This window comes from Vidua macroura, chromosome 8 (assembly GCF_024509145.1).
Source record: "Vidua macroura isolate BioBank_ID:100142 chromosome 8, ASM2450914v1, whole genome shotgun sequence".
In the NCBI taxonomy this organism is placed as follows: domain Eukaryota; kingdom Metazoa; phylum Chordata; class Aves; order Passeriformes; family Viduidae; genus Vidua; species Vidua macroura.
Window position 1 is genome coordinate 14,811,233 of NC_071578.1, and position 16,789 is coordinate 14,828,021.

At 35.8% G+C, this 16,789-nt stretch overlaps 1 protein-coding gene across 1 annotated transcript in view; it reads left to right on the forward strand.

Annotated features, from left to right (window-relative positions):
• LOC128810668 (adhesion G protein-coupled receptor A3-like) overlaps positions 1-16,789 on the forward strand; it is a 256,002-nt gene that overhangs the window by 90,250 nt on the left and 148,963 nt on the right. The window contains exons 3-4 of the mRNA XM_053983732.1: positions 6,205-6,276; positions 10,088-10,159. Coding sequence (XP_053839707.1) covers positions 6,205-6,276; positions 10,088-10,159 — 144 coding nt within the window. The remainder of the gene's footprint in view (positions 1-6,204; positions 6,277-10,087; positions 10,160-16,789) is intronic.

A 16,789-nucleotide genomic window follows, 5' to 3' on the forward strand; every position in this document is an offset into this window, starting at 1 on the left:
AGTTTTCTCACAGGCTGGAATTAATCTCTGAACGAAATTATTTTTCTTTTTTTTTTTTTCTTTCTTTCCCCGGCGATGAGCTTTTTTGTGAGAGGCGTGGGGCAGATGTCAAGAAACGTAAGGCATGCTGAACTGCTTTCTAGGCATGAATACAGAGAGAAGTCCCAGTCGGTGTAGAATTTAAGGAAGCCTCTAGCTCTTTGCAGCTACCAAAGGTTTCTGTGTTCCTCGTGTCTCTCCATGACACAAGCTCTGCCATTGTAATCAGCATAATGCCAGATCTGTCACTGTGCACCAAGGCCTTGTTGCCAGCAGGGAGGCATTTTCTGCTGGCACTGCAGAGCTGTGGACACTGAAACCCACTTTATCAGCTCTCAGTATTTATTTCTTCTGACGTTTCAGTCTTGGTTTAGCCCCATACAACTGCTCCAAGTGACCCCTCCTTGGGAGCTGGGTGGCACAGCCACTCTGTCTTCAGTCCCCAGGTTACAAGTACCAAGCATCTGCTTCTGTGCCTAATGTGATCTTACCACATGTGTCTGGGTTTGTGGCATAAAAAAGAAAACAAATAGGAACAGTTGCATATGTTTGGAATTCTGAATTTTTATTTCTTAAAAACATGTCAAAGTAGAAGAATCCAGAAAGCGTAGATGATTTTTCTTTGTTTGAAAATGCATTTAAATTTGAGCTATCAATAACAAAATGCTGAAAGTAGAGGCAGATGCCAAACATCTTTGCACCTATATTCTGGTTGGTCAGTGCTATATTTAAAATGAAACTGCATTAATTAATATTTTAAAATGTTATTTTCTATCATATACATTTATAAAAATGTATCAAAAGATTTGTACTGCAAGTCTTATCTTTTTTACCTTGTTTTACCAAGCTTTTTAGGGTTTTTTTCTTACTTGGCATGCTGCTCCTTCAGTTCAAATATCCTGAGTCTTACATTCTTGCTCTATGACTATTACTGTGAAAATGAAATAACTTATAACATTCTATGGGATTCTTTGAGCAAGCAAACTACCATAAAGCCTCTCTCTGTTTTGTTTCAGCTGCCATTCTTAGTACTTTGTTTTATACTTTTAGGCATGTTTCTAAATAATGAATAACTGCCAGATTACCACAGCACATTTGATGTGAATGAGTCATCAGCCTTAAATTAAAAACCAAAGTGTGATGACCTTTCTGTTGTTCTGTATGTCATAATTGCCATCAAGTGATGGGCCTGAAACCTCTGATCATTCATTAGCACCTTGAGTGGACAGCAGTCATATTTTTGTCTAGTCTTTAGGGTCTATTGTTTTAGGGAATCCAGTCAGTAATGGCTTGGATTAAAAAGGGAAAATTAAAGGAATTTGCATCATCAGCATGCTAAGCAAACAAAAGACCTATAGCCTCTGTGTCTGGAAAGGCAGACCATTATTGGACAATTATTGTCCATATTTGTGTGCATGCTTATGTTTATTATCTGATATTTCTAACTGAAAAGAGTTTTGTCTTTATCTCTTGGAACTTAACTGAGATGTAACCATATCTTTTCTGATTCTGGAAAGTAGGTTAAATATCCATTCTCATAATTAAAAAAAAAATTAAATAAAGACAACAAATGAGCTCTGGTGTTCCATGGGAGCACCTTAGTTAATTTAGTTACTGATGATAGTAGCAGGTAACTGCTATTACTTAACCTACCTGTTTAATGAGATATGTTTTTTCAACAATGCATTTACCAATAATGGAGATGAAAATAAGTTTTGATTATATCTCTACCACCAAAGTACAGCAAGTTACTGGCTCCTGTACAGATAGGTACCTTTGAAATGTCTTCAAAACACATTTTGCCAATATCAACTTAATTCTTGTTTCTTGCATTCAGGAGTGCCAGCCCTGACTGTTGCTGTCATGATGGCAGAATAGGTGCTAACTCTTGTCTTCCATCACTGGCTATGCCTCTTTCCTACTGCAGTGACCATGATCTTTTCTTCAAAGATCTCAAGTCTGCATTCATTTCTCGGGCAAAGGTGACATTCAGTTTAGCTGTAATATTTCACATGAGAAAGAAGTGGAAGATGTGACCTTATTTTGTTTTTTGTCTGTTGTTGTTGTTTCATAGTAATATGCAAAATGTAGAAAGTCAGTCATATTTCATTGGTATTTGGCATCTGCTCAACAACTGATTGCTCTTCTCAGAGCTTTTTTGGAAAGTTTGCAGCACCATAATGACAGCTTTCTAAACACAGATGTCCTCTTGGTACAACCTATAATTTTTTATGGAAGATGTATCGATGTCAGGAATTTGAACAAAGTACTGGAATTAGTTGAATATTTTTGTTCTGAATATGTATTCAAAATATCTACAGTACTTATATTGTAAGTTGGAGAAAGAATATGCAATGTCTGAAGGCCAAGATGTTGGTTCAAAACATCAGAATATAGTTTAAGATAAAGCGATTCCTTTGTTAATGGACTGTCTATACTTCAGTGAACTTTTGCCCACTATGTTCTATAATGTGTAAGTGCACACAGTGACCTGGAAGCATCAGGATTCTCAGGAATACATTCAGATAATCAGGGATTTGGCCACAGAAGACGTCTAATAGCTGAGAGGCCTGGAGTAGTTACTAAATGTCCCATTAGTAGCCTGTTCCTCTTGTTTCATTTACCTCTCAGCTAAGCCATCAGGAAGTGAGTGCTTCAGACACAAATTCCCCCGCATCAAGTCAGCTATTTTTCTTAAGGTTTCTCTTAAGAAAATAAAAGTCAGTTGAAAGCTTAATGTGTAAGTTGATAAACTTCCAGCATCTTGTGGTTCTTAGTAAAGGAATCCTTGATTGTATCTACCTGTGGGCCTATTATTTGCAAATACCTACAAATAAGAACACAGTGCTTAATGGTTGTTGTATGTAATTTATGTAAGTTCAGACTTGCAGGTGAAAAGGAAAGTCTCCTCTGTAACCATTTGAGATTGTTTTTTAATGATAACACAGTCCATTCTATATTGTTCTTCTACCTATTTAGGTCAAGTTAAGATCAGAGTACCCTGCAGAAGTTTATCTAGCAACTCCAATGATATTAGGGGAAATATAGTTCAATAAATATTGTCCCATTTTGATTTTGTGCAGCTCTGCAGCCTGGGTATAAGTGCTGCAGGTTTTATGACTAACTTCCTGTAGCTTCCGTCTATCTGTACTTGTACATGGCACTTGGTTTTAATTTATTTTCAGGTCTATACTCCCACACCACTAATGACACGTCATTCAGATTCAGAATAGATACTTTAAAGTTAGAATGCAGCATCAGAAATGATGGAAAATCATAACTGTTAGTTAGAAAATGCTTTCTTTTTGGACTTCAACTGGGTCACACTGTGGTCATTCAATATTATGATACTGGGGTTCTTCCCCTTCTCTCTTGCTTTTGGTTGATGATAAAATCACTTGTCTGGTATAGGTGCATGTGTGTGGTCCAGCCTGGGCTGCTCTTTGGCTTGTCTTGGATCATGACCTTTTGCCAAACCTCAGCAGTAGCTCTTGGGGAAAAATGTAAACATACAACCAAATTTACTCTGGGTTCTTTATTTAGCTCAGTGCAAGTTAATTCTAATTACTGTAAGGCTTCAATATGACAAACTTTTTCCTAAATCAGAAAATGGGAGAAGCTAATTTAATATTTTAATTATAGTAATTTAGTAAAAAATACAAGTGGGTGGGAAGCAAATGGGATCTCCTAATGCAAAGTGTTTAACAGTTGTGATAATTTTATTTATTAATTTTAATCACATGAAAAGAAGTGTTCAAGGATCACAAGGAAGGAAACACCTACTTTGTTAGGCCAGTATTATATGGAAACATTATGCAATAATACTAATTACTAAGAAAATGCCAGAATTGTGGGCAGTGTAATCATCTACAATTTTCTGAGAATATCCTTACAAAAATGACCTATCTATATTAAGTGTAATTTCCAAAATAAGGAGACCAGATGTCTTGTTTATGACAGGGTAAGTGATGGACACTTTTCCATGTAATGGTCCACCTTCTACTAACATTAAATGACCTTTTTTCTTCCTGTGGGTGATAGTTGAGGATTATGCTGGCTTTTCCTATGTGGTTACAAATTCTGGGGAAACAGGGCAGAGTTTCCATAAACTAGAACATAGATGATTTCAGTAAATGGAAGGCCTTATGTCTGCTAGGTCATTTTGACTGTCATTAAAACTCATCTGTCAACAGCTTGCCTCTTACCCTGACTATTTTATATTTGTTCTGAGCTGTTACTACTCTTGGCTACAAGAACTGATCACTTTGCCTGATTGCAACTTGTAGAGTATTTAGATGAGCTGGCAGTTAACACAGAATGTATGTAATTGATATAAAGATTAATTATTAAAACTGGCAGTTTCCCCTGCCTAAAAGGCACATATTTGCATATGTACTAAGCCTCTTAGGTTGTTTACAAGTGAGTAAACACTTCAGTGTAAAGCTTGAGACAGGTTTTTGCTTTCTCTTATGATTTATAAGAATGCAGCTGTTCCATGATGAAAACAGTATTCTTCCAGTCTTTTTTATATGGATTTACTTCTGCAAGTTAAATAACTTCTTTGACCTGAGTAGTTACATATTTAACATACTGTACAAGCAAAAGGAGTAGACACAAATGTTTATTATTGAATACTTGAATGTTAAAAAAAAGGAGGCTTTGACTCACCCACAGAGCAAAAACCTTAAATCATCAAAGGAATAAACACTTGTGTAGATTAATTTTTGCCAAACAAAAGACTTGTCCTTGCAAGTTGACTCTGGAGAAGAGGGTACAGAACTTTTGTTTAAACAGTTTTATTTATTATAACGTGTGGAAAACTCACAGTTAAAGAAATGGTCAGAACTTCTTGAGCAAATGAAGACAAAGATAAATCTAGTAGCTGCTGCTGATACCAGGGAACTAGGATGAAAATGTTTGACCACAAAACTCCCTAAAGCTTCTTCCAGTTCTCAAAGACTTCTTAAAGACTGTCAGTGTTGCAGGCTGAAAGCTGAACTTGATTCTTAAAGAGTCCAACTCAGATCTTAGGGACAAATCACTCATTGACATTGTTGCTATAATGGAATGGGTGTGAGGCACACGTTTTTGGAACTGTATTCAAGAGATGTGCAAAAATGACTAGAAAAGTGCAGAAATACTTGATTTTGACTTTGAAAATAAAATATATCCTTCTGTGAAATAAGCATTTACCCTATTCAGGCCAAACAGAGGTAGTGGACTCAAGATTTCAGCTAGTGTGCATTTTATCTGCAGTAAAATAAAAAGTCATAGATAAGATTATTCTTGTGGCTGTTGCTCCATCCATGCTTTGGCAGAGTCAAGCAGTGTATATGCTGTAATTTCTGGAAGTGTCCAGCCTGAGAAACAGCACTGAAATTAGTGAGCATCAGTTACAGTTACTCCCTATGAATTGCAAATTATCAGAAGATGAACGCAGCCTACAAGAATTTACAGCATTTGTCTCCTAGGCCAGCTTATCTAGTTGCACTGAAGGCACTTCCTCAGGGTTCACATCACAAAAGTCTTTGAGACATTTCAGTAGTAAATCTCTGTGGGGACTGAGCTGAGAGCAGTGTCATGGCCCCAAGCTCTGTGTCAAGAGCAGATGAGATTACTAATGCCAGTGAAATATTCTTTATCTGCAAAACAGCCAATCCTCTGGATTGTCAGCAAGTGCAAAATGAAGCACCAATCTTTAAAATAGGAGAAACAAAACCTGACCTGTTTGTCTCACATGCCAACTGCTTTGCCTACACTAGGTGGAAATGAGAAATTTATTAAGTGTAAAGTGCACAGTACAATGAATAAGCAAGCTAAAAGGCTCCTGCTTTGCTGACTAATTATTTCATTCACTCATTGATTAAAACATTTTTCCTGGGGCAAGAAAGGCTGGTAAGCTTGTTTTGAAAAGTATAAATAGGAAAAGAAGAATTAAAATAAAGAGATTTTTTTAAAAACTTCTAATCTTTACCATCTTAATGGGAAAATTATGTTTTTATAAACTGCAGATGATGTACTGTTTTTGATGCTACTAGTTAAATTCTTAGTTTTAGCTAAGACAGATAAGGGTTAGAATTGCATTGCATTTCACAGTCCACATGTGTAACAGTGGTAAAGTAGGTAAAATGATAATTAACTGCTCCTCCTATTATGTCTCTCTAGAGATCTGAAGAATAATTTGATCAGCACAATTGAGCCAGGGGCCTTCTATGGGCTTTCAGAACTGAAGCGCCTGTAAGTATTAATTCCATTTGAATTATTCTGAAAATTGTGTTTGTATCGACATTTCTGTCCTTGGGCAACTCAAGTATGCCACCAAGCAATAATCAAATAAGGGCACTGGCTGTAAAATAGAAAATCACACACTCTGCTTTTTACATTTAGCATGCCTTTTTTTCCTTCTTTCCCTTCTTTCTTCCATTTCTTTTCCTTTTTTACCTTTTCCCATTTAAAATCATCAGTTTACTCTCCAGGAAGTGTCCTAACAAATACACCTACAAAGGTACAAAACATGCCTAATTAATGACTAAGCAGATGATATATCACTATAGATATTAATCATAAATAACACGAAACACTTCAGATGTGTGTGAACAATGGTTTGTGCTGCGCTAATTTTTTTTTTCTTTTATCATATATCAGCCCTATCAAATACATTATTAAAAAGGAAACTTTGTCATACTGTAGAGTTTGTCTACCATTTTCCATACCATCAACCTTGACTTTGCTTGATATTTTTTATTTTCATCATGGTTTTCTAAGGAAACAAGATCTTACACAGTATATTCCCTGCCCATCATTCTTGCAATTCTGTCTTGGAAAAGGTTCTTTCCAAGTGCTTACTTTCGGAAGCACTGGCTGAATTTTAAAGTACATTTTAGAGGGTAAAAATATCTAAGTTAGTAGGATTCTACAGCTGGGCATTTTTCTTTTAATTAACAAGGACTACAGATCCTCCTTAGTTGTACTCAGCCAAAGGAAAAGTGAGAGAACCCTTTTTTAATTATAATTTTCCAAGTGACGGCTTCCAAATGTCCATGCACAGGCTAACTAGGCCATCAGCACATACCAGGCATTGTCCTAGCCGTCATGTATGCTGTCTTACGAGAAAACCTATGAGAAAACAGGGATTATTTTAGTGGGATGGGAAGATTTAGATGAGAAGGAGAAGGATTGCAAATCCACAGAAAAAGAGTTTTACAAATCCTCTGCTTTTCTGCTGTGTGGTAGACTCAAACTGCTGTGTCTGGGAGCACTGCAGAAGGTTTCTCTCTCTGATCATGCTGTAGCTGTGTTTTCTAATACCAGCCTCCCATTTTTAGTGTGTTTGGGGAGAGAGCTAGTTGCATAATAATGACAAAATCAGAGTACCATGTACGTTTTTAACACAAAGAAGAGCATTAGGTTTGAAGCTTTCTTGCTGGCTCGTGTACAGGGTAACAGTAGAATACAACAATAAAAATGAGCGCTAATTGTTGCTTTGGCCGCGTACTCTAATAACACAACCCTGACCTCTTGTGGGAAAACCAGGAAACCTGTGCAAGTCATGGGCTGCTCATCCACAGACTGCACAGGTGGAGCCTTTAGGTCAGCCAGGAGAAAGGAATGAAGGGAGAGGAATTCATCAGGCATTGGACAAGAGGGAAGAAAAGGCTCTTCAGCACAGTAGAATTGGCAATGTTGAGTTTTGTCATGCCAAATCTCAAAAAACCCCGTTGCTGATATGAACAAGTAACACTGGGAGCAATCTAGAGACAGAGAATTGTTTAATTGCTGGACTACCACATTTGATACAAATCTATGTATTTCCATGGTAAACAAGAAAATATCTTCCCTCCTTCTGTGTGCAACTCTTGGGAAGGAGATAGTAGAGCAAAAGGAATAAATAGTGTAAAACTCCTGTTGAATACTGAATACAGTAATTACTTTAAGACTATACATTCACATCTTTTTATTTCCTGTGTAAAATATAAATGATGCCGAGAAAAGCAGAAGCTGATGTAATATGAGCAACTGCAAGAGAAATGCCTGTGGCAAGTCAGACAGACAAGCCACAGGCTGTCAGAATGTTTTCTGTGAATGATTTGGAGAACTGTTATAATTTGTATTTGAATGACAAACTGAATTTTTTGAGGGTTTACTCAAAAAGGTACATACAAAAATTAATGGAAATTGAAAATTTATGAATCACTAAAATTATGGCATTTGGTTATTCAACACAGAAGAGTTCTTTTCTCTAATATCAACTTTCTGAATCAGCATTAGTAAGTTAAATGTTTAATTCCTGAAACGGAGCACCAGCTTTGTACATATGAACTGAATTTTATTTAATGTAACAGGTATTAGTCTGGGGAAAAATGTAGCAAGTTGCCTTTTTTTTTTTGTTAAAGTTTTTTTTCTTTGGAAAACATATATTACAATACAGAAATTTCAGTCACTGCTATATAACTTCTTATGAAAATAACACTTATTGAAGAAAACTTTGAGAAAACAGTGTTTATTCTTTCATTTTGGCAAAAAAAATATTTTAGTGTATGCCTCTCTTAAAAAATATGCGCCCATATTGATTAGTATAGACAAAATCTGCTTTTGCTACCCAGATTATTCCCCACATTGTGATGCAATTCTTCCATATGTGTTCAGACTTTGCCTAGACAAAAGTAAGGCATTACCCAACCGAGAATTCTGGGTAGGTTCTTTTTTATGTCTCCTAATAGAAGGATATGTAGATGAACATATATATATATATATATATATATATATATATATATATGCACTTGTCTTAAACTTGCATTCTTAGATTTGCTATGTAGCTTTTAGTAGAACGTGAAGAATAATGCTAACATGAAATTAATGCACTATATTGTATCCTCAGTATTATCTCAGCTGTTCCCTACTTAATATCCTTGACAAGCATTTAAGAAATATTTTCATTCTAATGTGAATTTTCAACATATACTTGCACAACAATATATTCTTTGTCTGATAGAAAATGACTTCATAGTGAACTCTAAAGAGATTGCCTTCATTTTCCAGCTAATTGAATGTGTTCCCATGAAAGCAGTAACTGGATTTGTCAAACTGCAACCTTTAGTCTTCCATTTGATTACTTTAATGTTCTCATGTATCAGTAGAAAAACATGAAATCTGCACAATGTAGTAAAGGGATCAGAAAACTACCTCTAATTCTAAAACAACAGATACATTCAGATCAATTTTAACATTTTTCTTTGCTGCATGATCACTTAAAATCCTTATGTAACTGCAATTATTTTTTTAAAAATGTACTTGGTGAGAAGGAAAATTTGGGTCATGGTTGAAAACCAAACTCTAATATACCAAGGGGCGTTATTCATGTTTTTACCACAATATGATTGCTTATACCTGTCTTTGTCTCTTTCCTGTAAGCATCCTGTACACTATATTGCATGTATGGCTTATACAGAAAACATTTCTTCACTTTCTGCAGGCAAAGGTTATGGAATGTAATGCCTTTTACTGTTTTTGCTCTCAGAAAGCCACAGTATTGCTCTTAAAAGAGCTTGCCAAGTGCTTATCAAAACTGACCTCACTAGCTCAAAAATTAATTGCCTTCTGGTTTCTGTGATTTCAGCAAGAAAGGCTGCTGTTAATGAGATGAAACATGAGTAAACAGTAAAAAAAAAGTCAGTTTTGGCTGAATATTGCATGGAACAAAATGCATAGTATTCTTCCCAAGTTAAAAACTGCAGATGCTAATAATTCAGATCAGGAAAATTCTGTGTATTTGTAATATTATTTTGCTTTTATTTACTACATATATATAAAAAGCCATTATAATGCAATTAGAAGTCACAGTATGATTTGTGGAATATTGCTCAATAATGTTAATATAAAAGTTATTTAGTCTATGTAAGTCAGTTATGTTACACTATGGGAAAAGGTTTTATTTCTCATTTGTCTCTAACTCCTTAAGTATTAAAAATATAGATGCTTTGTGTGATTACATGGGTGTTTATATAAATAAGACAGATTCAATATTTAATGGAATTTTTGTTTGTTTCAGGGATCTTTCAAATAACAGAATTGGTTGCCTAACACCAGAAATGTTTGTTGGACTTAATAATCTTCACAAACTGTGAGTATAACACCAGTTTTGTTTTAAACAGAAGAAATCTCAACTGTCACATGACTGACTTGAGTATAGTTGGCAAGAAATTACATTATAAGAAAGTTGTAGGTTTTGTACTAAAAGGCCCTTGTCCTGAGCCTTTGATTGTGATGAGTTGATATTTTAAATATGTTTTCTTTATTTCAATTGTAAAATCTATCAGAAATGCAAAGAATTAAATATCATTTCCACATTAAAAAGAGGCTAAACATGAAATTTTTGTTTGCATATCTAAGAAACGATAAAAATAAGTTGGCTGTAAGTTTCCTGTCTGGGAAAGAGGAAATTCATAGGAAGAATCCTGGTTTAAATGGACATTTGGCTGAGCTCAGGAGGGCCCTATATCTTAATTCAGATCTGTCTTCTGTCTTCATTCCTGAATGAGAAATAAATTCCTATACTGCATCCTATAATATAGTCATTCCTATAGTATGTGTCAAATCTCGTACTTTATTTTCATCCTTTCCAGCCAGTTATGGCATTTCCTTGGACAAATGGGGAAATCTTTCTAGAAAGATGTGCCATGAGGTCAAGATAACACCAGGTAAAAGGCTGAAGTCTGGCACCCTTACAGATCCCATTAATGGCAGTAACTATGCCAGGTCTTCTCTGATGAAAACAAATGAGAACAGATGAAGAAGAACCTTGATAGCACATAATGAACAGGTGCAACCTGCCCCTCTTTTTACTCATCTCAGATGATGTGCCAAATTAGGCAAGCCCAACTCACCTGTTGAGGGCTTTTATCTCTGCTTTTGTTGTGCACAGTGAAGATTACCATGACTATAAAGCCAAATTACCTTGGAAGGTAAGTTTAATTCAAAATGGTGAAGTCATGTTACTAAATGGAATGTGTTTCTAGTTGCTAGGAACAGACTCAATAGAAACTGTTCAAATCCATGCTCTCTCAGAAAGATCTGGTATTTCCATTCACAAATCTGTAAGACCACATCTTAAAAGTGAATTAGAAGTTCGGTACAGAACATCAGTCCCTTGGTGGCAAAGAACAGAAATTCATTCCCAGAGAGTGCACAGCTGTTGGTCTGTGACAGTTTTTGGCTGTACTATCCCTTTTCTCTGAAGCCCAGGAAAGAATGTGGCAGTGTATCTCCACACCCTTCACCGATGCAGAGATGCTGGGAAAAGGCACAATGTGCAGGCTGACTGCCCGTGGTTATTGGGCTGATCAAACCACACCAGCACAGTTTCCTTTGTACAATTTGCTACATACCTGCTATTTCTGGTAGCCTGAGTGTCTGTCCCAGCACTGGCAATTTTTTTCTGAGCTAAGGACCAGAGAAGGATTCACCAGTTCTCTCTACACAGTCATTAATGTTGTATTTTCTTGCATCCAGTCTTTTTGTGGGTCTAACTTTCATTTTGAAATGGCTGTGTATCCAGAGTTAGCTGTATCATTTTCTTTCAGAGGCTCCGGTTTATAGCAGAAATTTGAATAAGACATTTCTTAAGTTTAGCTCCCATGTGACAGTCTAGTAATATCTTTCACTTTGAATAATGTTATTTAATGGATTACAAGTACTTTCGTGTTTAAGAAGGTTATCTCTTCTTGTTCTCTTAATGTTGACCAAACTTTGGTTTAGTTATTGCCAGATTTCATGTTCACGTTCTCTTAATGCTGTGAGGCAGAGTCATTGTTGAAAGCTCTAAATGCAACCACTCAGAAGACCATTTCTGCAGAGCATCAGTAATGTCTTACTCCCCTCCCTTCCATCTTGTCCATTATCTTACTTTGTTTTACAGTAAATGCACTTAACACCAGGTCTTTCACGCTTTTATGGATATGATGTCCATGCTTCAGTGAAAAAATTATGATTCTGGTAACTGGAGACCTCTTAGTCTGGCCTCTTTCTATTTTATAAGTGAGTTTTTAAAGAAAGAAAAATGGGAAAAAAAATGTTGGCAAAACAGAAATTGGTAAAAAAATCAATATGTGGCTTTAGATGATGTATCATGTAATCATATAAAAAGATCTTGAATCTTAAAAATCATAGTAATGTGATATATTTAGGCTGTATATAATACCTACTCTTTAATAATCTCTTAGTTATAATAGAGTACTATTTTTGAAGTATCTTTTGCACCATGTCTTAGCATACTTTCCAAATTTTAAATTCTTCCTGTCACTTTGATAAGCTTTTCCTGTTATCTTCTCTCCAGTTCTTTGATCTTTTAAAAATTTAATTTTTTTTTTTCAAGACTTAAAATTTGGTTGGATTAAATGCATTATTAAATGGACTAAATGGATTAACATTTAGTCTTTCTTCCATTTTTCCTATTTGGGTTTTAAATTGCCTTTCTACCACTGACCTAATAAATAGGTCCATCCTGCACTGTAGTCTATGTGGCCTAGGGTTTTATTAATTACTTAATTTGTTTTATTAGTAGTAGTATTTCAAATGTCTGTCCTTTGGAAATCAGAGGCTTAGTAATAGTTTAGTCTACCTTATCCTTTTGTCTGAAGTGAATCATTTTATGACTGCTGTGTTAAAAGCTACAGCAGCCTTGCAGGGATTGTCGTCCTCGCTGAACCAGAGTCAAGAGTACCACCACTCTTGTTGGGTCAATGATTATTTTGTGAAGAAATACAGCCACAGTGCCAATCAAGAGGAACTGTCCCCTGACATTCAGAGTATCACACGTTCCTCAATCTCAGAAATCTCATATAATGTTCTAATGCTGATATTTGGACAGAGATCTCAATTGTGAAGTGGTCATTGTTAGCAGACTGCAAGCTGATGCTGCCTGGTACTCTTCTAACACTGTAGCTTTGTTTGCCTTGGAAGTTTATGAAGAACCATACTTTTTAAACATGCTTAAATGACAATAGGTCACTTTTCTGTTGCTACTGTTACCTCTGAATCGTGTTTACTTGCCATTTGAGGGGTATGAGAAAGCTGTTCTCTGGAAAGGTTATGGAGCAGCATTTACTCAGTGCAACATCAGTGTTTGTAACAAGAAAAAGATGACAAGTTCTTAAACATGGAACTGGTTTCATAGCCATTTACTGAAGGAGAAATATAATGAAGGATAGATATGTGTTGATTTATGTAGTTGCTGATTTGGTAATTAGAGCCCTCCCGTGTTATGTTAGCAGAGATGAAGTACAGAAGCATCTTTGCAGGCTGTTATCAAAACCAGTAGGGAGAGCCGTGAGTCCACTGGAAGGAGCAAAGGACATGAATCTTTTCATGTGCCTTCTGTGAAGTACAAACATGGGATTTTCTTGTACTGTTTACAAGCACAAATACCAGGTGAAACAAAATAACACAATGTGTTTCACTCAATCTTGTAAATCTAATTCAGTTTGGAAAAAAAATGGAGTTAGAGCTGAAAAATCAGCTCTAGGCCCAAACTAACATAGTGTGGCTTAGCCCAGTGATGTGATGCATAAATCTAAACTGAGTACAGTAAAGGTATGTTCAAATACTTCACTAAAAGGATGAGGATTTCCTGGGCTTTCAGGGATAATGCAGACACCCTTCAGTGGGCTTGGTGGTTTTGTGCAGTCTAGTTTAGAACAGGACAACCTACAGAATTGATTAAAGAAAAAATAAATTAGTAGTATCTTGTATTGTTTTTAAACATGCAGACACACAGAAACCACAAGAAATGGTCAGCCTCTTATGATGTAGAGAAGACTTTTACTCCATTGCAGTCAGGAGGTGTATGTCAGGGAACAGAAATTGAATTCAAAGTTACTAATGAAACCTTAAATTTCATACAGGCCCTGAAATTATTGCAGCCAGTGGCTTCTGATTATGTTCCTTGAGATTGATCTAATTTTTACACCCTCTTGGATTTGATGATTTTTACTCTGTAAAATGATTTCAAAATGCTTTCACGTCATAGGACAGATGCAGCTGGCAGTACCTCAATATGAGAGTGGATTTATTACATCTTCTAGGATACTAGTTTACCTCTTTTGGCTAATATATTACCCTTTGGCTGTGTTTATGCTGTGATGAGGTGCATGTATTCTAACTAGGAGTGACATAATTGAATGCAACAAATCTTCCAAATCTCTTTGGAACCAATGTTTTGGTGCTTTGTTCCAGAATTAAGTATGCAAATATATTTTGGCTAGGTAATGGAGCTGCTATCTACATTAATTCTGTTTATATTTAATCTAAGTATTAAGAGCTGTGGAATACTGGGGTGATGCCACTGTGCTGATATACCAGACTTCATTTATTTAGTCCCTCATAAATTATCTTTTCAGGTTTCAAAATATTGCAGCCTGAAATCTGTTTCAACAAGTAGCTACTGCTGGATTTTCTCTTTGGAAGTTCAACCCCAAACTTTATAATTGCTTCCAATTGTTTGATTAATCTATATCTGATTTACTCTTCATCCTGTCTCTGAATCATCAGCAGCAGTTAGCTTTGTGATAATATTGTACTGGAAATCTTGTGTGACTTGATGTCATTGCACCAACTAATCACTTTGTATGGTGCCAGAAATCAAATAAAAACCACTAACACAGTTAATCAAACAGACCCCATTTAAGCAAATAAGGAAATACACAATATATAACCTGCCCTCTTTGTACTTCTGTTGTCATTTTTTACACCTCCTGTCGCACTTTTTTTTTTTTTTTGGCACAGGTCAGTCTGTTACTGTTGCATTCAACTTTTGCTTTTTAATGCTGCTCTTAAGAGGGAAGCAGTCTTCATATTCATGCTTCTGCTTCTATCTATATTCTGTCTCAAATGGTACTTTGACACATGAAACTCTTTTTGACTGTTTTGTGGCAATTGTAATTTATATTAAAACATTTGGCAAAAGTGCTTTATTAATTTCTTAAAAGCAAAAATACTGGTAATGAGAAAACAAGTTTAGGACTTTCTAAGTAAGACTGAAATGTTTTACCTCTGATAAAACTGAAAACACATCTTTCTACTAATGGAGTGAGTTATGGCATACTAAATGCTATGAGCTTTGGAGTGCATTACTTTGTTATATTTGAAATATTTGCAAACGAGATGTTACAGATTTTTTAGAATAAATGCCCTTTAAAATCAAGCTAGAGTGGGGTTTTAGGATACCTGAAATGGAGGCATTTTACAGCACTATATACTTGACAATATTTTAATATATAATGTAAGTTACATGCACTAAGAAAACAGGTATTTACAGAGTGCTGCATCAGCTCAGAAATGCCTGAGTTATTTGGGTGATCTGAGAAGATTTCTGAATTTTTTATTAAAGAACAATCTATTTCCACTGGAGGATATCCAAATCTTGGACATAGAAATGTGTTGCTTTTTGATTTTCACAGCCCTGTGAACATGATCTTAATTTGCTAATTATTAGTAGTAATATGGAAACTTCAAACCAGGTCATTGCCAGAAGAGTATGAAAAATTGATTAGGTGGATTTCTGCTGATGTCACTGTCAGGAACTCAATTATTCCAGCACTTGATAAAAAGGAATTCTATAGGAATTCTACAATCATCTGTAAATGGAACACAAGTCAGGAATGTTTAGGTTAGCGTGGTGTAGGTCAGGTCTGGCTCAATGTCTTGGTGAATTTGGTAAAAAAAGCTCATGGATTCAGTCCCCACCAAATGAGCACCTCTAGCAGGTGCTCAGGTCCATCTGCTGAACCCTGCTATGTACACTGTGCAAGTGACTTGCAGTTTGTCCCCTATTTTAGTTCCTGAAATATTGACCAGACATAAAACTTTCCTTCAGTCCAAATGGAATTGCCAAACTTCACTCGTGGTGCTCTGTTTGTTTTGCCATATGAAGCCTGGCAAGCTGTTCAAGGGAGAGCCTGGGGTTTGCATCAGATTTGAGAACTTCCTGTACTGCAGAGGGCAAGGCAAAGGACAGGACTGGGCAGACTGCTTTCCCCATCCGTCAGTTCAGGACTTACTGACTGTCCTCTGTCAGTAAATTTATACTCATGTAACTGCCTACACACTGCTGCAACCACTTGTGATTTACTTCAGTGTAAATGTCAGGGTTATCAGTTTCTGATCTAGTCTTTTTAAAGTCTCAGTTCACTGAGCTGCTTGCAACATATGCCTTGTCAGACCTTACATCAAAAAATTATGTAAGTAGGTCCATCTAATTTTAAGAAAAAAGGTTAAATGTGTCTGTGAAATGCTCAATATTTGTAGTTTCCTGTTGACAAATGGAAAATACTAAAGGTAGAGAAATATGTATCTACAAGCAAACATTCATTTCCACCTTCAGACATATCCACAGTTAAAGAGGTACTTGAAAGTTCTTCCAAGAGCTTTGTACCACAAATGTATAAAGGTGCACTGTTAAATAAAACCTTAAAAATTAGTTCAGTTATATCAGCACATCTCATCATCACTCAATAATTTCATTTTACGTTGCTGAGCCAGTTTATTTTTATATTCTATTACCAGAATTTTGTTTTAAACTACTAAGAAATTTTAAAGTGTTCAGTTGTATATAAAAATGGAGTTAGTTATTGCTTCAAGAGTGTCTTAAACTAATTTATAAATTAGCAACATTTTCTCTTCTTACTTGAATCCATTGATCCAGAGATTTCTGGACAGGTTTCGGCAGACAGCAGGTTTCTTGAGTTTTGTCTTTCTT